Source organism: Cygnus atratus, chromosome 2, assembly GCF_013377495.2.
Source record: "Cygnus atratus isolate AKBS03 ecotype Queensland, Australia chromosome 2, CAtr_DNAZoo_HiC_assembly, whole genome shotgun sequence".
Lineage (NCBI taxonomy): Eukaryota > Metazoa > Chordata > Aves > Anseriformes > Anatidae > Cygnus > Cygnus atratus.
Window position 1 is genome coordinate 26882252 of NC_066363.1, and position 27335 is coordinate 26909586.

General features: G+C 39.2%; 1 protein-coding gene and 2 long non-coding RNA genes across 3 annotated transcripts; all 3 read left to right on the top strand.

The window, feature by feature from the left end:
- SDHAF3 (succinate dehydrogenase complex assembly factor 3) lies at nucleotides 1-27081 on the top strand. Its single transcript, XM_035545551.2, has 2 exons — nucleotides 1-218; nucleotides 26323-27081. The coding sequence occupies exons 1-2, from the start codon at nucleotides 48-50 to the stop codon at nucleotides 26524-26526; spliced, it is 375 nt and encodes a 124-aa protein (XP_035401444.1). The 5' UTR covers nucleotides 1-47; the 3' UTR covers nucleotides 26527-27081.
- On the top strand, nucleotides 4648-5938 carry LOC118247503 (uncharacterized). Its single transcript, XR_004778456.1, has 3 exons — nucleotides 4648-4770; nucleotides 4899-5047; nucleotides 5864-5938. It is a non-coding gene; the product is annotated as an uncharacterized LOC118247503 (long non-coding RNA).
- On the top strand, nucleotides 11408-14819 carry LOC118247502 (uncharacterized). The gene is made up of 3 exons (XR_004778455.1): nucleotides 11408-11560; nucleotides 12711-12803; nucleotides 14459-14819. It is a non-coding gene; the product is annotated as an uncharacterized LOC118247502 (long non-coding RNA).
- Nucleotides 27082-27335: the final 254 nt, after the last annotated feature.

The window sequence follows — 27335 nt, forward strand, 5'->3', positions numbered from 1 at the left end:
GGAGGCCGGCAGCAGCCCCGCCTCACGGCCCGGCCGCCTCCGCCGCCATGCCGGGAGGCCCGGCCGGCCCGCGGGGCCTCTACCGCCGGCTGCTGCGGCTGCACCGGGCGCTGCCGCCCGCCCTGCGGGAGCTGGGCGACCGCTACGTGAGGGAGGAGTTCAGGAAGCACAAGGCCGCGGGGCCCGCCGAGGCCCAGCGCTTCCTGCGGGAATGGGAGGCAAGTGCCTGAGGGGCGCCCTGTGGGCAGGGGGCGGCCAGGGCGGCCCCGGGGGGCTGCTTTCCTCGTCCTGTGTGCGTGGAAGTGCCTGCAGACGGGTGTGTGGCAGCTGGGTCGTCAGCTATATGCATGTAAACATATCAGCTGTATGCATATAAACATGTCATCAGCCACGTGCATATAAACATATAACCAGCTACATATGCGTATAAACGGCAGCCACACAACCGCACGTGTGATTTGCATATAATACGTTGTTATAAATGTGTATATGTAGCTATATAGGCAGCTAATTGTGTAAGTACGGTTAATAAACGTGTAAATAGCTTCCCTGTGAACTTGTAGGTGGTTTTTGAGCAATGTTCTTCGCCTTACAGAGTGCTTCCTAAGGAAGCAAGTCTTGTGTGAGCGCTGCTGCTCGGCTTGCCCCCCACGACATGAACGGCTGGTTTCGGCAGTGACGGCAAGGCAGATAGTGCCCGTGTAACTGGGATGGGACAGGCAGATAGTGCCCATGTAATTGGGATGGGACAGGCAGATAGTGCCCATGTAATTGGGATGGGACAGGCTTCATGGGTGCCATAGGAGGGAGGCTCTCAAGGTGCTCCGCCCATGTGCCTCAGCTCTGGCAGGTGCTAGTGCATTCATAGACCCCAACAGGCCTCCCTTCTGCTCTGTCCTGGGAGCTGGTTAGAATGGGCAGTGTGCAGGGCTTCCAGACTGGTCAGTTGAAGAGTAACAGGGAGAAATCTGGCCTATCCATCCCTCCTGCTTTTAGCTACAGGGGTAGCTAAAATACAGGGAGCGAAGCAGCGCCGTTAACCTTGCACTGGGGTGTTAGGAACAGGTAGGGAGAGCGCTGCCTGGTTTTCTCTTCAGAGGAAATGAATAAGTATATTTTAATTGCCTCTTGCCAACTGATAGATGCTGAAGTCGGAAATTTTGTATCATTTTCTCAAATGGCTGGTGCTATTATAATTCTCAGTTGTAGTTTATTTGATATTGCCAAAATGTTTCTGCATCACTGCTTCCAATTTTAATGAGCTAAAAAAACAAGTTGTAGGTTACTATTTTCAGTGCTAAAATCTTCTTTGAAATAGCTTTTTTTTTTTTTTTAGAGGAAGTCAATGTTTAAATTGAAAAAGCTTTAGCCATTTCTGTGAATGTGTTTCTCAAAAGTATGTTAAAAGTAGGTTACAGGGAAAAATGGGAAAAAATAGATTACGAGGAACAGAAGTTGAATTTTGAAACCTGGTGTGCAGTGCTATTAGTTACGATATGTTCAAAGAAAGGAAACTAATAACTATTTTGAGTGTGTCAGCATAAAGAACTTTGCTAATATGTCTCTCTTTTAGCAGGATATTATACGATATAGGGAGATATTAGAGTGTAGTTAATGTGGCTCTTCTCATCTTTCCTTTAATCTTCTGTTTTGCTCTTGGATTTTTTTCTCCCCTAAATCATTATCTCTTTCATGGGGGAATTTGTAAATCAGACTTTCAGATTTTTGGCCTGTAGTACTCTGCCTCTCACAACATGCTGTGGTTTGCAGCCCCTTGAAGACTTGAACTAGGTAGCTGAGGAAGGTAGCCTGTAGAAGACTTGGTTTAGGTAAGAGAAAGATGCTCTACTTCATGTTGGAGTCCTCTTTCTACCTTTCCTGGGCACCAGGACACTCTTTTAAAATTTTGATCAGAAATAGACTGGAGGCTCCAGAACAGTTCTTGCAAAACACAGCAGCGTACTTGTGAAGCGCCCAGTTCTTGAAGGGTGTGTGTGTTGTTCACTTAATGATGCTGAAGCTGTAAAATGCTACTTCCCATAGATGAACCATTTATGTATTTCTTGTTTACATATCTATTTTTATTAAAAAAAAAAAAAACTCAAAACAAATCACTACCACACTAATGCAAAATGTTGTTTATATTCCATGTTCAGGTTTAACCGTTTTTTGGGGAAAAACAAAGTTACTGCTCAGATAACAGTATTTTGGCATATTGCATGCAAAGCTTTTTTCTTCCTGATTAGCTTGTTCATTAAAGTACACATATGCCTTAATGGATGCACTTCAGTGCTATAAATATTCAACTTCAATTGGAAAAGTTCTTTTCTCGCATCTTTTTTTTTTTTTTTTGCGTCCATGCTATCTGGTACAAAGTGGCGTGTTGTCTTATGTTACAGAAAAATGGTAGTTATGATTTTATATAAGGATAGGGCATCCTAATGTGTATCCTCCAAAGGATAGACCAAAAGTTGTGGAGAGGATGATTGCACTGACATTTCTTGACTTTGAGGATTCCAGTATGATGTGTAATCTTAACAGGGGTACAGTCGTTTTGAATATACTTGTAGGGCACAGAAACACAAGTAGAATGTTAAAGAGAGATTTCTGAGATGAAGCTTAAACAGAAATGGAAAAAAAGAGGTGAAAAGACACACAACTAATCGCCTTAGTGCGTGAATGATTCTAGAACTACTTGTGGGTGCCCTAATGTTGCTGCAGTGTCTGTTTCCATTAAAGGAGATGAGAAAGGATCTTTTGTACATAGAGAAAGTGAGGGATTTATTGTTCTGTCCCAGTTGGGCAGGTCACAAATGACATTTTTAATGGGGAATCTAAACTCCCCAGCTTGAATTTATAAAATGGGGAAACTATTTGAATATTCTTGGAAGAGTTCTTAAGTAAGAGTGGTAGAAATAGTCTGCAGGTACATATGAAGTTATATAATAATAGAACAATACAAAAATTGCATTTTTCCTGTCGTTGCTGTTAGATTAATGCTTTGCCTCTTGAAACCCGCTGAGAAGTAGGAAGGGGAGATGCAAAGAAAACAAGCTTTGTTTTTCAGGAATCATGGTTGTTCAGGTAGATTCAAGTTAATTATATAAATTATTAATATACGTTCCTTTCTATTTTCTAAATATTTAATATTTTAATTAAAATAATTGGTACTCATTTACAAGAGGTGGCTGATATAATTAGATTGATAGTGATTATTACCTTGGAATGCTATTGAATTAATGTTGACAGATAGGGTAAGTGAATTCATTCAACAGTCGTCTAAATCGTGTGGTAGCTGATGAGAACGCGTACTTCAGAATAGGTAATATTAAGATAATATTGATTACTTCATTCCAGGTTACAAATGATATGATGTAGACTATTCGGCTAAGTAATTCAGGTAATCACTTGTTTTACATCATTTAGGTTAATTCTTCTTTTGATTTGGAAATTGGTCATTTCATACTTACCTTGTTTAAAAAGTCTGACCCTGTAGGCTGGAAGGTCTGGACTTTCATGAGATGAGCTGAATCATCCTGCAGAATTACATGACATTTTCTCACATCAGAGAGATTGAATAAATTGCCTTTGAAATGCTTTGGCCTCTCTTGACTCAGAAAGCCTTTTTATAAGCTTTCAAATTAACTGCGACTGATTTGGGAGCTGGCATCTGCTGTTGTACGCTTGGAAGAAAGGTGACCGTTTTTCATTCCTGGTAACATGTCTAGGCATTATATTGGCAAAATGAAGGTGGAACTGTGTCTTTCTGCCCGGGGAGCTGGTCACTTAGCCTCTCAAGAATGGCTAATTTTTCTAGTCAGTATGATATCAGATGTGATAAAAATAATTATCATTCGTCAATTTGTTTTCAGCTGCCCTCATCACTTGCAGTGTTTGGTTGGCCGGGATGATTTGTGGCACGGTCCCATAATGTCTCCCAGGACACAGCTGTCATGATGCGTCCCTTTCTGTTGGTGGTTGGGTATACTGAATGTTTTGCATCTTAATTCTTTCAGCTAGCGTGATTCTCCCTCCCCCTTTTTTATCTGTGTTAAGCCTCCGGCACTCAAAAATACGTTGAGAAGTTGAAAAGAGAATTTGAAGGGCAAATATCCAAAGTTGGGTGGGTGGACGAGGAAGCTGTGGCCAGTACAGGAATCAGACTGGGACAGGAGTGGGACGTGGGTTGCCTTTTCAGCAGATTTATAGGTTGCGTTAAGTCTGAAACTGCTGCTAACTTTCTGTATTCTAAGTTTCCGTGAAGCACATTATATAAGTGATCTTTTTTTTGCCTGACAAAGAAATACATTTTTAGGGGGAAATGAAATATGACTGTAAGGTTTTTGCCATTTTATGACTTTAATAAAAACTGTGAAATAGGGTTTAAGAGTGGTATTTCATTGTAACATTACCGGATACATTGGAATTTGCTTTTAGTGATTTTTATGGCTATCTGGATGAAAACCTTCTTATAAAGAGTAAATTCCTACTGAGACTTACGTATTTAGCCCCCACTTAGGGTGTTCACTGGGTCTTAATTTGTAAGTGCTAAATTGGAGACAATTTCCTTGATTTTCTCTGATATTTCTCAAAAAGCAGGAAGGAACTTCTCACTTTTCTGAGAGCTGGGTAGTTATGGCTGGGGCGGGATTCAGGTACAGCTGGATGCAGGGAATCGGCCTCGCCCTGCTGCCGGGGGTGTCCTGCTCCAGTGTCAGATGTGAAGCCTGCCTGTGTCAGATGCCCCTTGGGTGCAGCACCCGTGATTTGGTGAGTTCCCTGAGCCAGCTTTCATGTGCAAAGCTCCCTTGACCACAACCAAAACCCCAAATCCCTTATAACGGAATTTCATGGTAGTGCGTCCTTTTGATACCATGGCTTTACTCTCATCCTTTCAGTCCTCCTTCCAACGTAGGTTTAGAAGCAGGAGTGGGGACCTGCTCCTTTCCCATGGAAGCTGCAGACAGCCTGGGAGCTGGACACGGGAAGAAGCAACATCTGAGTCATTGGGGTCTCATCAGACAGCCATGGCTGCCAGTCACTTCAGGTTATACTCCTTGCGCATGCCATTCACCTTAGGTTATAATAAATCAATTGTGATGTGAACGCCACTGAAGTGATGGAACTTTATAGAAATACACGGTGTGCAAGTAGTTTTATAAATTTCAGATGACTTTATCATGTATAAAGCGTATAGCTTGCCTTCGATATTTAAAGTGTGGCATTAATTAAACTCAAACTGTACAGCAATTTTTATTAATTATAACTTAAGAGTGAAGAGTTGAAATTGCTGTATGAGCAGATTGAATCTCTAGTATGCATTGACTGTTCACTCCTTGAGAAATCAGCAAGGCATGCTTACGTTAATGCTTTCAGATTCAAGGACATCAGAGGAAATTCTGTGTATGCCTGCTCATGGACACTTTTTAAATGAATACAGCTTTGTGAAAGTCAGCATGTGATTAGATCTCTAAATAAGAAACTAGCAATAATGTCAGACCCCGTAGAAACACAACCAGCAATGACATTTGCAGAATTGTTGTTTTAAAAAGTAATTCAGGTTTCCATCTAGTGGCTGTATAAAATTCTGTCCAAGCTATGTGAGGCACAGCATATGCATAACCACGCTATGTAATGTGTCGTAGTACTTGTGTATGTGGCTAAAAATTAGGAAGTAGCCTAAGGACAAAAATTATATGCATAATAACACAGAACTCTGAGGGTCTCCTTATTTTTAAAATAAAATTAAAGTTGTAGTGGTCAGGAATCAGTTATTTTAATGGTGTGCACTCAGATCCCTGAGTCGTTTTTAATCTAACAGTTTATTTCACTGCTGTAAATTAATCTTATTCTGCTTTTTCAGAGTTCCTCGGCGGCTATTTCAAAAAGTTTAACTCAGTACAGGTCTACAGGAAAAAAAGGTCTTAAAAGTTGTCTGTAAGTTGTATGTGTGCAAGTATGAGTCTTGTTAGGTTCCTTGTTTCCTCTATGACTTAAAAGCAGAGAAGAGGAGATGGGCATTCAGATTATTTTGTCCTCATTTTACTCTTCTAGCAGTGTCTGTTTTTCTTACATAAGTGTTTTACAGTAGAATAAAAAAATCTGTACCAGTGTAGGTTTTCAGATGAAGATAATAACCCGGATAATTGATCCACAATTTTTTTTGACTTCGTAGTGGGTCAAACAGACAAACTGGCTGTAAATTGGAATTGCAAATTTATCAGGATTTCCACTTGTTTGTATTTCACTGACACCTTCCTTGCAGCATTTGTTTGGTACTTGTGTGAATATTGTCAGCTTGTAGTGTTTTGTAAGCGTGGTAGGTGTTACTGTGTTTTCAGTGCGTTTCCACTATCAACACTATAAACACTGCCAACTTTCCACAAGTGCTGTCAAGTACCATATTTTGTAATTACTGCAATAATATTATGAGTGCTGTAATTGCCTATACTGTATGGATGTGCTTTTCTGTTCTGTGTAGACATAAAATTGGTATTTTTCTGTGAGTTAAAACGGAATCTGGAGCACATCTAAATAATTGTTGCAGAATTGTTTTTTCACCTTTCAGCATCGTATGAGGTATCTGCACAAGTGATATACAAATTGAAGGATTTTTAAAGCCCCAGATTTGTATGTAGCATGTCTGAATATACAGCTAATGTGTTTGAACCCATTAAAGGATCAAGGCTCTCTTATGCAGTTCACTAATAGTAGTGTGAGTTAATCAGCTGTGTTTTTGCAAGAAGCTCAACCTCAAATTTCAACTTCATAATATTGTATTTAGCACCATTTTTCTCTTTTTTTTTTTTTTTTTTCTGGCATTCATAATGCTGAAAGCTTTGGCTGTCCACTGAAGCTGATTCTGCCTACAGCTATATGTCTTCTAATTGGTAGCCTACTGTTAATACTGCAGCTCACTCCTTGGAATACACTGAGCAGAAAACTTCTCCTGTAATATTTTTATTTCCGTGCCTGTTAATTAAAAAATACATTTTTGAAGGCTGTGATTTGGAAAAACTTAAGTGTGACAAAATGCTGGACTTACTGGTTTTTAAAGGTTAATTCCAGAAGTAATGTTAATGAGATTTTTCTTTAATGAAATGATCATTATACTTGAACTAAGTTACAAGCAATCTTGCGAGTAGACTTAACTAAGTTTTATATCTTAAGGCTTAGTGATATGTGAGGAGCTTAATATGCTCTTCTTAATATGCTCCATTTTTTGTTGTTGTTATTCTTGCAAGGATATTAGTGAAAAACAGACCAGAATAAGGCAAAAGACAGCATGATGCCCTTTTTTTTCTCTTAACTAGCTAAACCTGTAGAGTACCTTCTAAATAGATCTCGCACCCATCTTCCAAGAATGACTAGCAACTGATCCATAAAAAGTAGATGTTTATTCTCTTGCTACATGGGAATTCCTGAACAATATGAAATGGATAGTTTTATGCTTTTTTTTTTTTCTTCTGGAGTTATTCTGTTGCATAATTTAGAGGAAGTGGGCAGATGATTAGGTCACTGCAGCGTTCTCTGATTTGTTTTCCCATTTTTCTGAGGCCTGGTAGGAGGGTGAGACTTGAGACATCTCCCCATCACCATTGTTTCTTTTGAGATGGCCTGACTGAAGGTGCGGAATTGTGCTGGTGGTATTAATGTCTGCATGGAGTGAATCAGAGCAATTGGTTTATCTTCCGTAGACCACCAAACATCAGTTAGCACGTAATCAGTCTCTTGCCTTTTACAGTTGCATGGTGGAAGGCACGTGGGCTGTATAATTGAATTGAGTTTAAATAGTACATACAAATATAATAAATATTTGAATATTGTATTTGCAATCTTTCAGGGTTTGGCACCTTCAAACTTCAGGCTGCAGTGCCCTGGTAACATAGTCAGCTGATTTTTGACTTCGTTGATACAGCAGAAGTGTCCTTCATCAGACTGCAGTTCTTGAAGTGTACGCGTGAGGGCAGCAAATACTCAAATTTATAAGGCACGTTCCCATGCCAGAAACAAGCAGGGCTTTGTATTTTCTGATACAAAGTTGGATTTTCACAGATTCAATTCTTGTTAAAATATGTACTGAAATGCATATTGAAAGTCATTAAACTACTGCTTCAGATTTTGAGAAGGCTTTTTAATTCAAAAAATGGTCTGTGCTTTCCACCTGGTGTAGCCTTAATAGTCTCTTGTGGTGCTTTCTGGTTTTGACGTGCATTGGGGTAGTTTGCTACCCCAGCAGCAAAGGCTGTTACCAGCCTGAGTAGTTTGCAGTGTTTAGTGATGATCCCTCTGATTCCTTGTCACAGAAAGGGGCACCTACACCACGCTTTTATCCCTTAAAGTGTTTGCCTGGCTCGCTACCCTCTGGCTCCCTGTTGGTGCTGTAGTTTGCTTTTCTGAAGCCTGTTGTTGTTTTTCTCTGTTTGAGAAATGTCTTCTCTCTCTGCAACGATGTCCCATGTAATCCGTTCCTACCCTCCCTTTTTTACAGAGCTGGTCTCTCATTTTAGTAGGATTTTTGTTCAGATTGCTTTTCACAATTGGATTTGCAGTTGAGTCAAACCTGTTACAGAAAACCAGCCTAACATAAACACCCTGCGCTAGCTTCCGGTATATTTATGTAAAAAAAGTCCTCATCACCTTCTAGGAATTTAATAGATTGCCAGCGTGTGACTATACTTTCACAGCAGACGTTGATGTGGTAAGAGTCCCTTTTTTCCTGGAGTTGGAAAGTTCTGGCAGTTCTTCGAAGTATTTTTTCCTCATCGTTTTGCGATTAAATGGTCCAACATAATAGGTTTTCGTCTGTTGTTCCTCTTTAAGCCTCGACGGCACATTTATTACCTTAAATACTTTAATTTTCCTGTATTCTTTAATAGATGAATGTTTTTGGCATGCCGTGTAGTATTTTTTTTTTTTTCCCTTGACAGTCATTCTCTCCAAGTTCTCACCTTGTGATCTAGACCGCTACCAGGTTTTTACAGCAGGTGTTCTCTGCCCAGTGGAAAGACCCCGAGTGCTTCCATCCCCGAACGTGCCTTGGCTGCATCCTGGGCTCTGCTGAGATGAGATTGCTGTGCACAGCAGCTCTCAGCTTTCCACCTGGGGGCTGGCAGGGGGGTGGGATGTGCTGTAACCACGTCCCCAGAGGAGCGATGAGGACGCCAGGGCTCAGTTGGAGCCCAACACTTTCTTCGAGCCTGGTTTGCGTTTACCGACAGCAGACTCACGTAGTTTTTAAGCCTAGCAATCGAGTGGTTGTGGATGTTGGAAATCAGCGTTGGGTAATTGTAGTCAGATAACCATCCAGTTCTTGGGCTGCAGATCTGGTGTCAGGTGTCCTACTTCAGTGACATCAAAGCACACCTTTTCTTGCTCCCGGGGTGTCGGGAAGGAGGTGACTAACACTGTAGCTTCCTGACCTGGTTCCATCCTACTGGTCTGGCAACTGAGAAGAGTCATTAAAAATTCCAGTCAGCCACAGTAGGCCACAGCATAGTATGCCTGGAGGGGATGGAGCCTCAGTACATCGGCACAAATCTTTTTTAATTAGTCTAGTTTATTTAAAGGATTCACTGAGTTTTAAATTGGTTATGTTTCTGGAAGCATAGCCCAATATGGGTATGGTCTTCACCAAAAAAAAACAACCAACAAAAACAACAACAACAAAAAAACCCACCAAATTTTAGACTCTGTTGCAAAGTACATTGGTATTGCATGGTGTTTTTAAGAGTAGGAAGTTTTCTTCAAAAGGAAAATATAATTTTAAAAGTATATTTGTTCCTGCTTTCATTCCTGGAAATGGCTGAAACATTTAAACTGAATATTGGACTTTTTTCTTGCCCATTCCAGAATGAACACAGGGATGTGTCAGTGGACCACCGTGATATTTTAGACCAAAGAGCTGTAGTCTGACACAGATACAGGAACTGTGGCTTGTGAGAAAAGCAGAGATCAGTTTTAGGCTGTGGTACAAGCACACTTGTGTATTCTGGCTCGTGTTGAAATGACTTACCTTGCTCTGTGTATGTACTTTATTTACAGGAGTTTAAATTTGGTTTAACGCTTAGAATTCATTTCAAGGTGTACAGCAAAACATGATATCCAGTTGCTTTCTTGACCTCCTGAATTTTTAAATCCAGTTGATTGTTCTCAGTGAAGCGTACTGGCAAGCTTTCTAACACCCATTGTGGTGAGTCATGGTAAGGATTTGAGAGCCATGATGTGAAGAGTTTAATTAAATAACAAACGCATATTGTGTCCTTAGTGGTTTACAGGGATGAGATCTTGTGTAGCTGTGTTTTTTTTCCGCCGGTTCTGCTGCGGATTGGCTAGTGAAAAGCAATTTAATGGGTAGTGTTAACAATGTCACTGGTTCACGGCAATTCCACCATCCTTATAACATAACTGAAAGAATTTACATTGTTAAGAAAAAACATCGTGTGCTCAATCGAGAAGGAAATGAAAGATACTTTGTGAATAATAACAATACTGATTTATTTACTTTTTTCTTGTTGAATCTGATTTCTGCTGAGTGCCTGTCTGCCAGCAGATGCCACTCCAAAGCAGGAGACTAGATTCCCCAAAATGGACCAGATAGAGGAAAACAGTTGTGGTGGACTTTGTTTTTTCTTATAAATGTTGATGGCAGTTTGCCTGGTGTTGCCCTTCTTTTCCTTGATAAGAACAGCTTATGCCGTAAACAATTAAATATTTATCTTTTAAAGAGGAGCTGGTTAAAGTTTTGTTTCCTGCTGGTGCGTTAAATCCCATGGCAGGGGAGATGGCAATACGCAGAATAAATTGCTTTTGTTCTTCCGTGTGGAGGTGTAGTGCACTACTTTGGTTGCGTAGGTGGTGACCCAGAACTCCTGGGGCTCAAGAAGCATCTTTATGGAGGGCTTCTGTGTGGTACAAAGGTGCCTGTGTCAAGATTGCTGGAAGCCTGTAGCAAGGCAGGTGACTGAGAAGCCCAGGTCGCAATGAATTTCAGCAGGACCTGTCCAAATAAAACTTTTAGAGGCACGTTGAAAAAAGCTGGCCAAGTTGTAAGCGTATCTGCCAAGAAAGTACTAGGAAGCAGTGCCCTGAAAATAAGGAATCCTAGGCAAGAGTACTCTTGTCTTTTCTAATTTTGGGACGGGATTTTGGGATAAATTTGGGAGGAGGGGAGGGGATTCATTTGATGAGATGTCCTTGGTTGTGAATAATGCCATTTTGCTATCTCCAAACTTTAAACAAAAATACATGCACCGTTTTTTTTTTTTTTTTTTAGCAGCTGATGTTTGGATGTGGATAGAGCCTGTCATGTCTCTGCAGACGTCTGCAGCAGAAGACTGGTTTCATAATTGCTGGGAATTTAAATGTGGCTGAGAATGGCAGACCCTGGACTGAGGTGATGGATGCCGTCCTTCCAGCCCTGATCCTTTCCGTCCGTGTGGTAACAAAAAGGCTTTTACTTCCCAGTATGGCTGCACAGCTGGAGGTTTTTCACACACATCCACCTCTCTGCGTTGTTTTAAAGGGTCTGGTTTCATGCTACTGGGAAGAGAAGAGCATGGTAACATATATATATATATATTTTTTTTTTTTTCTCCCTACTTTAAAAATAATGATAGTCACTTCGTGTCTGCTGGTGGGAAAACGGTGATGATCGGGGGATGCCATCTGTGCTGGTATCACCGCATTTGTGCATGTTTCCTGGAAAGGGGCTCCTTGCCATTATAGATTGGGTTCTCTAAAAGTTGTGCTAGAAAGGAGCCCAAGAACCTGTTCAGATGCAGCCCTCACCCGCTTGCTGCAGTCCTCGTGGTTGGTGTTACAGCATCGATAGCCCTCGGCTGGCCGACGGAGCTGTAACTGCAAGGTGAATGTTTGCTGTTCTGCTTTGCTTCTTAAATTTTAACTTTCTGTGCGAGAGATGATTCAAAGCTAGGGTGTTTTAATTATCTTAAGTGTACGTTTCTCCAGTGGTAAACTTAATTTCTGTGGTCATCTGTGTTTGATTTATTCTGAGCGGAGAAAGATAAAGGCATGCTTAAAAATGTTTTAGTCCAGTGGAGAGCCGTGAAACAATTAAAATGGAACAATTAAGTGAAGGGTGAACGTTGACAGCTACAGGTGCTTCTCCTGAGTGTATGTTGTCAGATTCTGGATGAACAGCTATGAAGCTGTTTTGTAAGAGACGGGGAGATAAGGAATAGTGTTTCTGAGGTACTCTGCGACTGATGTGTCCATCAAGCAGTAGCGGTTGGCTGTATATCAAAACTCAAGGTCTGAAATAGGATTTAACTAACAAATTGATAGAAACAGGAATGGGACCACTGACTGTATATAAAGTGATACTCTGCAATACTTTGTGTGTGTGCAGTTTGAAAACCTATTCAAGATTTTTTTTTTAATCAGCCTTCATTTAATAATTACTCACCGATAACCCGTTTTCATAAAGGATAACATGGGCTTGCTTAGGGTTCTAAGCCTTGCGTTTGTTGTCGTTTAAACTTTTCCAAATTTTCCATTCTGCATTTTGTTTCGTTCATTGTTTTCAGGACAAAGTTTTTTTTTTTTTTCTGACCTCATTTGGGATCGGAACCACCTTGCTTCTCCTTTTGAAGATATTTCCTGTAGCATGACCTAGTATTGACTATTCCGTGTTAGCAGGTGTTTCACACGCTGAATTTTCTAGATGTTAATTTATTCCTTCCCTTAAGGAGAAGTGGTGTACCAGGTTGGTGGCTGCCTAGGAATTACTGCTGGTATACAACAGTACCCGGAAGAAACTGATTCGTCTGGAGAGCTTTTAGGTTAGTGAGGAAAACAGTCTTGAAATTACTCTTGGTACGTATGTTGGATAAAATAAGCACCTTTCCAGCGTGCTGCGGTTTGTAGCACCACTGGGTGAAAAAGGGGCAGAACTCGGGAGGGGATCTGTTAAATGATTTCTAGTTTTCATTTTGTCTTTGCTAAATTGAATTGCTCCAAACTTCCCATCTCAGTTATTGAACATGTGCTTGACTCAATAATTTGCCTGTTTTGAAGACTTTTTGCAACAATGCTGCCTAGCGAGCAAACTTGAAGAATTTTGTTGTCGTGTTGCCATTGACACTTGGAAGGCGCTTCGGTTAAGGAATAAACAATTGGATAAGAGTTTGGGAAGTTCTTGGAAAGCAGCTTTAATTTCCAACTTCTTAAAAAAAATTATTTTAGCGAAATCTTTCATATTTATCCATTAACTGAAAATAATATTCACATATTTAATGAGATTAATTGCATGTAATATTTAAGCACTTAACAGCAGCAGAAAGTCATTTCTGCTCTTGCTTCATAGCGTCCAAATCTTTGATAGAATTTTAAATGTTTTAATTATTTTGTGACACAGAACCTTGGTGTAATTTCATTCTTTTAAGATTACAAGTCTACCTGTGTTTTCTTATTTGAAGAGTTTACTTTTGGAAATACATGTTGTTGTGGTGCTTACAGTACTTGTTTTTTTTTTTTTTGACATACAAACCATATTATTACATTTATCCGTGTGATTTTAGTTTGGTTTAGAGGACATGGAGAAGAGGTTTGACTTAGAGCATAGTTTCCTGATGTTAGCTGGGAAAATTGCTGAAGTTTCTGGAGTTTAAGCAAAATTAATCACAATGATAGCAATCAGAAAGCCGTAATTTAAATCAACATTCACAACAAAGTAGTGCTGAAGTACAAGCGTGAGCTTGGTACTCTCAAGGTATGTGGTCACTGGCACACATCAGCATCCTTTGTTGTGCAGCTAATTGCATGTTTGCAGTCCAAGAGCAACATCCCTAGGAACTGAAATCGTGCTGTGTTAATTTTTGGTTAATCATTTGTTTAGTTTGCATGTAACGTGATGATGTGGATGTGTGTTGGCTGTGTGTTTCAGTGATGTTTAGTATGTGCTAGTGTACGAGATTTCGTATTGTGACACCAAAATCAGCCATACAAATGATGTGGGTTTTCAACATACAAACAGTGAGAGTTACTGTGTTATTATGAAGCACAGCTCTGATGAAAAAACCTTTATGGCAGTTAGCAAGGACTTGGAAAACCGTGTTATACAGGATGGAAGTGCTGTCTTCATCGCTGTTAACTTCTGTTTTGTTTTCCATGTATCATTTGTGCACTTACACACAAATACAAACTTCCAGAGCACAGCAACAGGTATAGGTAGGATTTAATTAAGTGTATAAGTCTGTGTAGATTTTTTTGTTTGAAAACCAATTCCGTGATATCAGGGACCTAATTCCAGTTAATGTCTTTCACACCATTGCAGTTTGAGGATGCATTAGCTAAACTGGTATCTAACAGGGCTTCACTTGAATGTATTCAGCAGTCTAACAGAAAGCATGCAACAGCGTGTAATGGATTTAACTGCAGTATGAACGAGCACTTTGAGCTTTTTTTATTTGGCTTTGTCTTTTCTTTTCACCTTCAGATGTTCCCATTCTGTTGCGTTAGGTGACTTCTCACGCCCCTTGTGCTATTCAGCGTATCCCGTTTGCTGATTAAAGCTTTTGGTACAGCGGAGGATCAGCGCACGTTACCAAGTTACTTGCCAAAGGTTTCCTTTCTCCTGAGTATTCTTTGTTTGTTGTCATTTGTGACTAGATTGCTTGTAGGCAGTGTTTGTGAGGGAAGATAGGATCCTAAAGCTATTTCAAATACATGTGATAATTTTGACAGCACTAGTGGCAGAACTTTACTAGGGAAATTCAACACCCACCTGAGGAAATAAAACATTGTGGTGCTGGGTTCTGCGAAGAAAGGTGTTTTGCAAAGCTATTATTTTTAAAATCACTCCTATGGCAGGTATAACAACCAGTTCAGTGAAGATGAGGAGATCTGTTTTGTGTTTTTTTTTTTTTTCCCATAAATGAATACAGTAGAATACAAATGATCCCATTGCTTTTCTGCCAAAAAAAAAAAAAAAAAAAAAAAAAAAAAAAAAAAAAAAAAGGAAAATATGTATAAGGATATGCCTACAAACCTATATATTAGCATTATAGGGATTTTACATTTCTATAGCTTAAATCATATTTAACTAAATAAAATGTTTGGGTTTTATAACCATGTCTCAAATTGGTCTCTCAAAACAGCATTGACAATGTGTCTGTTCATTCACTCTGGATGAAATTCAGAAGTTAGCCAGTCTTTATCCTCGCCCCAAAACAAGTTGTTGAAGTGCAATCTATTAAACTCAAAACAAAACAAAACAAAAAAGGCCTTAAAAGATGTGTTGTCATTGGTTCTTCCACCCACTGCTATCTCTCTTAAGCTTTATTTTAGGAGAGCTTGGTGCTTTTTTTTTTTTTTTTTTTTTTGGGTAGGATAATAGGCAAATCCTCCTGACTGAGCCTGTGTTGTTGTAGTGATGCGATTTGATTCCTGATATGTACGTTCCTGAAGTTCATCTAGAGGTAAGCAGTGTGTTAAAGAAACATAGGAGCAATCGGTCTTCTAGTGTCTCTTTTTCATACCAGTGTTGTGTCTTGTTTTGAGCGTCGTCCTGTTTTAGGACATTAAAAGTAGATATTAAGCCATGCTATGGAAAAAACCTCTAAGTTACCATCAGTGTGGTTCAAGGGTAAGCGTCTCTGGTAGGTGATGTAAATGTTATTCAAGATGACCTTGCTGGTGTCTGTAGGTAGCTTATTTGAGAGTTTTTTGTGTTAGGTCTAGGTCTTGGTCTAGCGCTGTAGTGAATCCTGTGCCTAAATTACAAAGCAGAGATATTTAGTTGTCCAAAAGCCATTCTACAGTGTGGAGAGTGAGAAATACCTGCTCGAGATAAACATCAGGCCTTCTTTTCCACTTTTTTTCTTGATTAGCGAACAAAAATCATTGACGTATAAACAGATTTGGAGTAATTTTAAAGCCGTACTAATATAAGTTGAGATAAGTCCTTAATGCTGAGAAGTCCTGAAGCACAAATTGGGACCTCTGACTAGTTTAAATACTCCCTGACTGGTAGAAACCTCGAGGCAACCTATTTATTCATATTATCAGTGGATGGCAAATAGAGATTTTTCTAGAGCTTATTATGTAGCCAGTTTGAAAACTCTTCTCTTCCAGGTCATCATACACAGTAGAAAAAGGACGTGTTTCCTAATGTAGTACAAATAAAAAAATGCAGCAGTTTCTCATTCATGCTAATGATAAAAGTGTCTTGGTATTAGTGAGAAGAGAAATTTGAAGGGATGCAGATGTGCCACACCGAAATGAGTAAACGCTACCACTTAACTCAGAGCAGAGGTAGTTTATTTCAGGAATCTTTGACCCACAAGTAGAACTAATACACCGCACTTTCCATTCTTGCTATCTTCCGTACAGGCAGCCCCTTCCTGGTCCGAATGTTAATACTTCTTCACCTGAAGCTGAAGAGCATCGCGCTCAGCTGGGAAAGCACCAGAGAGCAGGACTAAGCCAGTGTGACCAGTCTCCACAGGGTGTATTTGTTTTTGTGAAAGGTTGCCACGATGTTTTCTTGACTTTGGTGTTTTCTCATTCTTTTTATGGTCCTTTCCTTTAAATGATGGAAGCAAATTGCTCTATTTTCCAGTCGGATGGGTATTTTGGCTTGGTAGCGGACAGCCTTTGGTTGCACAGAGGAAAGGAGAAATACCAAGTGTGTGAGAATTTTTAGGAATAAGCAGGCAGCCTGAATTTTTGTAGTGAAAGCTTAAGGTTTTGGTAACTGAGTGTTCATTTCAAAGTAAATACAGCTCTGAACTATTTGACTTCCTTGATTTTCATACATTTCTTACTCCCCACCCTGTTCTCCCTCTCATCTGATAATTCAAAGCAAGCTCCCTTTAATAGTAGAAAAGCCTTTTACCGTGGTAGAAACAAGAAAGAAGCAATAAGAGAAGATTTAGATGAATTCATTTTGAAGTATTTGTTGTATGAGAGATTATTGGAGAATGTGTTCAGGCTTGAATTTGATATATATATTTGATTTTCAGAAGAACAGTATAGAAATATTTTATGGAAGAAAAGTACAGAATATTTTATGGAGTTTTTCAGAAGCACTTTCAAATTAGTTCTCTCTACAGTACTTTATTGAATTTTGAAACTTGTTCAGCAGATCAGGAGTTGGACTGTAATCCTTGTGGGTCCCTTCCAACTCGGAATATTATTCTATGATTCCATGATAAGTGAATTTTCCTCTTTCCTTTTGTACGTAATCCTTCTAGTCTTTTGCTCTTCTGTGACAGCTCAGCCCATACTTGCTGTAAAGTGAGAGATGCTATAAAAATCCTCCTAATCAGAGCCATTGGGTAGAGGGATAAATAGATAGTGGATTGCAGATGATTACAGAGTTGTTTTTTTTTTCATTTTCCAGATTTGGGGCTCTGATGATGTAGTCAGTAGAGATGATACTCATTTATAGCAACTCTTAAACATAGCAATGGCACATTTGCTTTTTTCAGTTAACTTCTCTGGCTGCTTCTGAAGTAGTTCAGAGGTTGTATTGAAATCTGCAGACTGCAAGTTAAAAACCCTGGTAGGTTGCATAAATTTGCAGGCTTTAGAATTTCTTGACCTTGAGAAACCAGAAAAAAATAAAAATAAATTAAAAATAAATCAGCACTATGTTAGAATTATGTTTAGAAAGGCAACTTTTAATTTCTTTGATCTTTTTGTCTGCAGCTTTATATTAGAAGACTTCTGGCTGCATTATATTTTAAGAAAAGCAAAACAGTAAAGACCCTTCCATTGCAATTTTGAGAGCAGTACAGTCAAAAAAAAAAAAAAGGAAGTGCTGTGATTTGTTTTATTGCGTGGAGAGTGTAGAAGATTTTGTAAGCAGTTTTGTTAATTTCATTAAGTGATGGTAAGTTTATGTACATACAAAATGTATTTCTGATCTAAAATGTGAATGTCATTTAGCATCTTTTGCTGCTCAGCAGCGAGAACTTTAAAAGAATATGCCCCAGGTCTAGTAGAGAAACTAGTGAGTTAATTTTTTTTGCCATGTATAAAATACAAGCTAATTGCATTAATAAGCCTTTTTTACCACAAGAGTGAGTTTACAGATAAAACTAGTATGTTGTAGTTGTCTTAAAGAATGTCGGGTATATCAGTATGCATTTATTTTCATGGAAATGCTGTATTAGTGCTATTTGAAAACAAGGAGGACTGAATTTTAACCAAATCATTGTGATTAACTACATGGAGTTGTTGCTATAGAGTAGGACTTAAAAATTACTAGACTGGATGTCCAACTTGTCTAGGTAGCACCCTTATAAGAATTCACCTGCATTTTCTAGCGGCAATATATTTCTTATTCCTGAAAGCTTGTGAGTCCACCTGTACGTAGGCTTTCGTTTATTGAAGGCTGGTCTCCTACACAGTGCTCTGTGTAGAGCACTCCGTGAAATATGCATGTACGCTTCTGCTGAAGAAGCAGGTAGATAAACTTGAAGTGCCTCTGCAGGGTGGTAATTCCAGCCAGGCAGGGCATGTGTCTCTGCTTAGTTTTCAGAGGGACCATGGCAGGGCTGGCCAAGGAGATGAGCGTCAGGGACAGACTTTGACTCAGGATTTTCTGTTGCCAAATTTGCTTTGCTAAATTAGGAGAGAGACCGCTGTATTGCATGGGAACAAGGAACATAAAATACGTTCTGTTGAAACTGGGGATGCTTCCGTCTGTCCTGAGGAATGGATCTGACTTTTATGTTAATGGCCTTCTGGTTTGCTTATTAAATAGCGACCATGATTTTTTACATAATTCGTTCAATCACATTATTCTTCTGCAGGTCCGTTACAGCGAAAAATTCAGTGCACTTTCAGCAGAAAGGTTATTTGTGGTGACATTGAAATCAATGCAGGATGCCTGTTTGCGGATTAAAATTTTGTTTATATTTGAGTTCTTCATCGTTAGTTTATTGGAAGGTTTGGCTCTAACGAGTGTACAAGAATATGAGTAATGGAGAAAATAAGAATGCTGAGTGTCTTTTGTATGTGTGCTTGAAGTGCTGTGTTGGGTATAAACGGAGTAGAAGAACATGCATGTTGAGTCTTTCAAGCGTCATCAGTTGGGATATGTAATCTTTTGCATGTTCTTGGTTAGTATCTAGCAGTCTGGAAGCTAATGTGGTTGTCTTGGAAACAGGCTTTATTTTCCTTTTGCAAATATCTAGATGTGAAATCATTGTCTTCCTTGAAAATCTGGAAGTAATACTTCTCAAAGAAATAAAAAAAAAAAAAATTAAGGTGATTGTCTCCTGTTTAAAGAATTGGTACGGAAGTCTGTAGATGATGTTTGTATTGTGTGCTTTAATTGTAGTGTTGTGATTATGTTGCTAAAACAGTCATATTTTTTAAAAACCTGAAATGTCTCTACTCGCTTGTTAAGCTGATATTTGTCTTGGAATTATCTGCTGCTAACCACTTTGCCAAGATTTTCTAGGTTAATACTAAATTAGAAATATTACAGTATAACTGATGTATTGAACAAGTTACGTTCCTAAAGTAGGTACTGATACTATCACTTCAGGTCTTTTCCTTTGCCCCGCTTTAAATTAACCACATGTGATAAATCCTTGACTTTTCTGTGAGTTTGTAGCATACGATTTGCCAGACAAAACATCAGGAGTAGAAAAAAGTGCACAGGACAGCTCTGTTTAATGAGCCTGAAAGCTGCCATACACAGCATTAAAAAAAAGTCAAATCAAAATATGAACTGAGTCAGGGAATAACCATCTTTCAAATAGTCGAGGACTTATTAGGATTTGTTTAAAAACATGAAACAATGCTCTTGAAAGAAGTTTGACATTTCTGGTCTGCTGCTTATTTGTCCAGTCACAACAGCCTTAGGGCTTGTCATATGTAGCGCTGTAATTTCATCTTAATTCTTACAGATAAGGTCTAGACTGAATAATTTGTTGTGTTTTGTTCTTCAGTTAAGTTCAATGGTGTTTTAACATATTTCTCTTCAAGTATTTTTGTCTCCAGTACCAACTTAAAAGCCTCTCAAACACTGGTTTGTGCTTCAGAGAAGAATTTTCTTTCATAAAATAAGTTATTTTTAGGCTTAGGGGGAGCTTACAGTTTGAATTTTGCAGCCTGTCCAAGGAAAGAAGACCACTGCAGGAGCTTGGCGAGCCTTTGGAACCCATTCATGTGACCATCTCTTTTGGCTTACCTCCCGCCTGTTGTTCCTGCCCCCCTTCTTATGCTGTATCTACATTTCAGCTCGATCTCATTTCAGAACTTAACTGGTCAACTCATTTTTTCTGAAGGGTTGTTTTTGCCTATCCAGTATGTGCTGAATTTTCCTTCCTCCTTCACTAGAATGAGCTTGAGCTTTCTATTTAAGGCCTGCGATGAAGCTTATTAACGTAAGTGGAACGGATCTCAAAGGCTGTGGTTGTGACCAGATGATGCAAAAAGCTTTTAGTGACCTAGATTTTGGCCCTGAGGCACGATACTTACATCGGTATTGTACGTCCAGAAAGAAATGATTAATCACAGCTTGTTTTTCCACAAGTGACAGTAAAGTCACTCTGATGAACTGTAACGGTGTTGCATTCCTTTCTTCTTTTGACTGAATAGAATTGGTATATGTTTACCTTGATGGTCAGGCCATAGGCTTCCCACTTTTACCTCCAATTATGACCTCATAAGTCTTACATGAAAAAAGGGTATTAAAATAACATATTATTTAAGCTATAACCAAAGCCGAGTTGGTCCTTGAACTTGTTTCACATTCCTCTCAACAAATGTCATTTCTTCCAGTTTAACAACATTAGTAAACTGTGTTCAGAAAGTAGTCTATTTATACCTTCCTGATCAAATAATAATTCTCCATGCTGATTACTAGGTATTACGTAATTATATTCTCTGGATCCATTTTAGCTGAACAATTTTTCATTTACTCCTTCCAAACTGCAAACAAGCAAGCAACCAAAAAGAACAAAACCATTTCAGTATAGTTGCAGCATGTGCATCATTGTGTTACTGTGATCACCACCCTTAACTTTTGGTTGATAATCGCATATTCTAGCAACCTTCCTGAGTCTCCTGGGAAAACTTGGTATTCTTAAAGTTCTCAGGGCTTTTCTTTCCAGCTCAACTTTCAGAACATTTTTTTCTGGCTGTTTCCAGTCCTTACAAGCCAGGAACTTTGTACTGGAGAAATGTTTTACCCCCGTGCATCAGAAATGGTGACGTGGCCTTTCATCCTCACAAATTAAAATACCACGGAATTCAAAGTTTTGTAAAGATACAAAGGAACTGCAATTTTTGTCTGTGTTTCATGGCAGGATGCTGCTGGGTCTGACATTGTTTCTGGACTGGGAAAAAGTACATCCACATAATCTGGAAAAATGAGCTTTCCTTCAATATATGAGAACTTTTTTTTTTCTTTTCAATTGGATGAGTAACATTTCAGTTTTAATAACAGTGAAATACCCGTCCTGATAGCAGTCTTGATTCTTAGGTGTGCTTACACTTTCAGCTTGGTGTTTGTATGACCGCTCATATATGCTACTCAGTCTCTTTATTTAAGTGTTCATCTTTTTATACTTAGCAAACCTCTGAATAAAATTTACCTATTTTATACATGACACCCTAACTTATGCTTAACTGAGCTTTTACATTATTAACAGAAAATGTAAAAAAATGCCTGAAATTTGAAACGGAAAGGAATTTTTTTTAACTTGTGTAAGGGAAGTACATCTTATTCTTTATAAGCTGTCAGAATGTGGTAAACTGTTATTTAAGTAGGAGGGGCACTTATAACCAAAGTGCTCTCACTCAATATAAGTAAATCAGGAGCAGGTGCTCGAGCCTGCAGCTATAGCACAGTCCCTGCTATCCTCTGCGTTAACCACACTGGTGCTTCACTTCATACCCTCCTGTTGGCCTGAGAGCTGCGGTTTACAGTTTGCTTAATTCGAGCAGCAGAGGTCTGCGTGTGAATGCAGGGAGCATAAGAATATTATTTAGGCAATAGTAAGGCAGTGTGCGTGAAGGCAGCAGTTGAAGAACATCTGCTTGCTTACCTGCTGCAGCCTGTGCTGGCTGCGGTGCTGTGTCAGGCCTGCAGCTCCGGCTGCTTCAGCCCAGCCCTGCTGATGAAGGGTCGTGCTGGGGTTTTGTGACATGGGAAACTCTTCCTGATTTGGAAACCAGAGAACTTAGTGTAACTTTACACAACTCTTCTAGTAGATATTAAGCATTTTGTTGATGGGTTTTGCACTGCAGCGTAATAAAGGAGATGTTAGAACAAGAAAACATGAAGCAAAACATTGATTTCTGTCATAAATAAGCTTGTCAGTAGTTCTGACTTGTATATACCTGTAAAATTTATATCAGCCGTATTTTTTGAAGATCAGCTTGTTACTCGTGCTTTCTTTAAATGCAATTTTAGAGGCTTTATTTTAGCCTCTGAATGTAAGCATTGTCTGTGGCAATAGGTCCGAAACATTTGGCCTCGAACGTTTTGGGTGTTGGTGTTTTCCATGCTACATGTGAAATCCCAAGGCATCTCCCAGCAGGAGCAGTGTTAAGCCAGTGCTGGAAGCTGGCGAATGCTCCCTTTGCTGAGAGTTGCCTCTGGTTTGGTGTTAGGAACGTAGTGGCTGCGCAGGCGGTTTAAATGCCTGACGCCTCCAGAAGAGAGTTGGTTTCCCACCTTCAGTGAAGGCTTCCAGCCGGAGCGGGACATCTGCCCACGACCACGTTGTGCCACAAGGGTCCTGGGCTGCGTTGGGTACCCACCTACCTTCCTGCGGTGCCCTTGTCCCAGCAGTTACTGCTTTGACTCTCCACATAAGAAACTCTGAATGCTGCAAGGAATATGTCATGTTCTGGTATCATTCAGATACAACCGAGTATTTTAAAAAGCAGGAGGAGGGCTTACTCACCACCTTTTCTAGTAGATTCTCAATTTGTATGAAGTCATCGCGGCGTGTCCTTTACACAAAGAAAGGTGAAGTTGTCTAATATATCGTTCCCGTTAGAGGACTTGTAACTTAAAATAGCTGTTTATTCAGATCAACTAACTTATTTGAGTGAGTAACTGTATTTGAATGAGTAACTGTATACAGTTTCTAAAAGTTTAATGGGATATTTTAAGTGGGCTTAAAGGGTGAAGTGTAGGTTGTTATGGTTTTATGTGTACATGAGTATATGAAAATCCATTGAAATAGTGCATTAAGCTGAGCTAACGTGTGGTAAAAGTTTTCTGAGATTTCTATTACATTTCTAACTATAGTTACAGCTTCAGGTAAAATAATAGGAAAATGCTCTGGAATTTCATGAGGTGTGTTCCCCATTTAAAATTCACTTCTGCGAAGACTTTCTTTTACTGTTACTTAATTAGTTTAACAGAACACAAAACAAAAACAGATTTCTTTTAAAGTAGAAATACAGTAAATCAGCTGCAGCAATCTGTCTGAATGTGCATATAATCGTACATTCAGCATCTCTCTGTCAAGGTAAGAACAGGTCGTTCGTTGCCGTGCTGTTCGTTCACATCAGTGTTTCTTCATGCCACAGTCCCAGCAGCATGTGGTTGGTTTTGCTCCCAGCAGCAGAACGAGAATTTGAAATGCTGCAATTTTGAGTTAACTCGCGGTGACCGATGAGGGTGGCCTGCCAGGCCATCCTTGTTTTTCGATGTCACCCTGGGAAATCAGTTTAAAATAAGTTGATACCATTTTTCAGTGCCTGGCTGAGATGTTAAACGAACAGGGCACAGAGCAGCTGCTTCTTACCTGGCCCCAGTAATGTTGTTGTTTGATCAGCGTTGTCTTTAATTCGGCTGCAAGTGAAGATAGTCTTCTGGATGAAACGAAAACATCAGCTTTATGCTTTAACTGCTTATCACGTAGAAGGGAGATTAAACATTTTTAGACCTTCTTAAGAGAAAATCTGGCAGCAAAATGAACCGTACAGGTAGTTACTGTGAATAGGCATATCCTTCCTGAATGCTTCTATCTTAATGACCATCGTGAATTTTTCTATCTTAATGAATGAAAACCTTTGAGATTTTGGGAGTGATTGTTTAAGATGTAACGTGCTACGTGTTATGCCTACCTTTGAGGAGGATGCCGAAGAAAATGGGAAAGATGATTGCCATTCTTCCCAGTGCAGACGGGCTCTTAACCCGTTTAATCTTACAATTAAATCACAAATCTCTATCAGCATATCAGACAAATGTCTGCCAGCAGGCACTGGGCAAGATGGCAGTCTCTGCACCTGGCAGTCAGGAACGGGGCTTTTGTTTGTGTGGTTGTCACTTTTATTTTTGTATCTAATTCTTTCTAAACTTTGAAAACAGCAAGGCTTACACCGTTTCTGTAATGTGTGGTATTAAAAAACTTCTGATGTTGCCCATCCCATGCCCTCTTGATAAAGTTGTGCATTCTGTGAAAGCTTATGAGTCAAAAGAGTAAAGCCGCTTATTCACTTCAGAAAGTGAATTTATTTTCAGAAGTAGAGGTTATTGTTTACAGCAAATACTCGCTTTCTGAGTTTGTGTAGCAAACAGTTTATGTATTTAACAGTGACGTAGGATTTTAAAGCAGACTGATGGTTGGGCAAATGCCTTACTTCATTGCCTGCAAGGAGAGCTTCCACGTCCTCACGTGTGTCATGGCAGCACAGGGACCTGGCTGCCTGCGCCTCGTGCTGCTCATGCCCCGCTCTCAGCCTGGGGCGTTCGCAGTGAGGAGAGGGACCCCCAGTGTCTGTGACATGGATGGCCACATACCGTGGGATAAATAGTTGTCTTTTGAGTGTAAACCAGCAGGAGAGGTTGACTTGACTTGGTTGTCTTTGTTTCTGGTGGCAGTCATATGCAAGGGGCAAAGGCTTCTTTCTACCTTTCACCTGGTGGGTTTTTGGTTTGGCTTGATTTCATTTGTTTCTTTATTTTTTCATGTAGATGTCTGATAGGGTACAGCAGGTTCAGACAAGGGGTTGTGACTATCAGAGCTTCTTACACAAACAGATGACCAGCCAACCTAAAAAAATCCTAAGGTGCAGAAGTAGTCCCTGACTGTCACTCTTTGCCATCCATGCAAGGGAGAACACCTCTGGTTCTGTGCATATACTGATTCTGGCTCTGCTGTTTCTGCAGGCTGGTTTGTCTCCAGTTTTGTCTCCTCTCTGAGGTAGTGCAAGCAGAGAGTGAACTGCAGTTGGGATAAGGTACCATTGAAAGATCCGTCGTACATTTGTGTCGTGATTGACAGAGGAGGTTTACTACGCTTGGAACATGTAGCTTTATGTAAAATAAAAAAGAAAGGAAGAAATGAAGTGGTTTTCCTTGTTTGAGAAAGTTGAGCAAGGGTTTGTTTCAGCTCTGCTGTTAGAGAAGATGACATTAGTAAATAGTTAAATTCTGTATCTGGTAAGTTCCAATGAAAACTAGAGCATGTGCAAGCATGCTGATTCATCCCGTTGCCTGTGAAGAATTGCGATCATCATGTTTTGAAGTGCATTACTGAAAGAACAAATTTAAGCTCTCCCCCCTCATGTTTTTAAACTTATTTCTGAATTTTATCTGAAGTTCCACATTAAAGTTCATGTGCAGTTAGAAAAATGGTGCATCTTCTATTTAGAAGCTGAATCTTACATTACAGAACTACGTACCAGCAAATTATGTAGTACCTTTCCACAAATCACTGATACCAGAAAAGCTATGAATTTCTCAGAGCACAATAATGTGTAAACATTGAAGCATCCGGAGATTTGTTTGTTCCTCAGCTGGATTCATAGACGGAGAAAATGAGATATACCGTGTATTTGTTCTGTTTCCAGTATTTCTGTAAAGGCTGAAAGATATTTTCATTGGGGCATCACTGCCTTTTGGTAAAATGAGGTGAGAACCATTTTCTGTCATGAGAAAAACAAAACCCCTGCATTTTTCAGGGTCCAGTTTTGAATTTTTGTTTTTTACACTTTAAATCGAAGTGAAGCCACAACTACTGTGGCTTTCTGGCATGTACAAAGGATTTGTTCAGCTAGAGAATGAGTGGGGGAGAAAGAGCCAGGGGTGACACGTCCAGATGGGAGCCACTTTGGAGTGTAGTAAAGCAGGACCCATCATCAGGGCCTGTACCTATATTAGACACATTTTAAACTATCTACTTAAAATTAATCGGAGATGTTAGAGATTTCTGAACTTTTCTTTCCAATAGAAAGTATACTTTTTTTTTGTCATTTGGTGTTAATAGACTATTATAGAAGGTTATGTAAGAGTATGGTATTATGGTAAAATGGTATTTAAAAAGTTGACATCCTGCACTTGTCATTTTTGTGACCTTTGTATTCTTTCTTTATTAGAACTATGCAGCACTGATACGGCAACAAATTAATGAGGACAAACAAAATTCAAGAGAAAAGACTGTATTTGGAATCCAGCTCACAGAAGAAAAACTTAATGACTTCCGTGATGAGCAGATTGGGCAGCTGAAGGAACTGATGGACGAGGCTACCAAACCTCATAAAAAAATCACAGTTTCTAAAGACTCAGAACACAAAAGCTAAAAAGGTTTTAAAGATTCTTTTAATGCATACGGAAGCATTTTGAAACTTCCTTTTCCAGCTGGGCTAGAATGTGATTTTTTGTGGAATGATGGATGCTGCCATTGCCATAACTTGTCTAAAGCTGATGTCTCTGGCTTTTTATGCAAGAATGACTGCTAAAATGGAATCATAACAATTTTATGTTAATTGCAGGTTTTTTTCCTCCTAATGGAAGGTGGAGACTTAAAGAATTTGGTAACATTAAACTGACATTTTAAAAAATAGGAAGTTTTATTTTTAGTCTAAGCACCCATAGGGCAAAACTTCTTTCCATTTGTACATCATCCTCTGCCATGATGGAAAAGATGCAATTAACATTTGTTTTCTGATGTGAATTCAGTAGGCAATGAACAAAAGTGTGGTGCTAAAGTGTATTTATTTCAACAGAAAGAAACGAGCAGTATTAGAAACACATACTGTTGTTGAAATTGAAAGTTGGTTTTCTTCTTGAGCTGTATTGTGAAATTTGCTTTAAAATAAAAGATATGATTCGTTATTAAATTGACTTGTAAGGAATTGCTGGTTTATGAAAGAAATTATTTTTGAAAACTATAATTCATATCTAAACCTTTTTTTTTTAAAAAGAAAACATTCATTAGTTGGTTGATTTATAGTTAGAGTTCAAATAATCTTTATAAGCTCTGCATCCAGTATTATATTATTATATTATATATAATATTATTATATTATATTGACCAAATTTATGAAGTCCTCAATCACTGAAATCACCTGGTTCATAATAATGTATAACAGACATCAATTATTTTGCG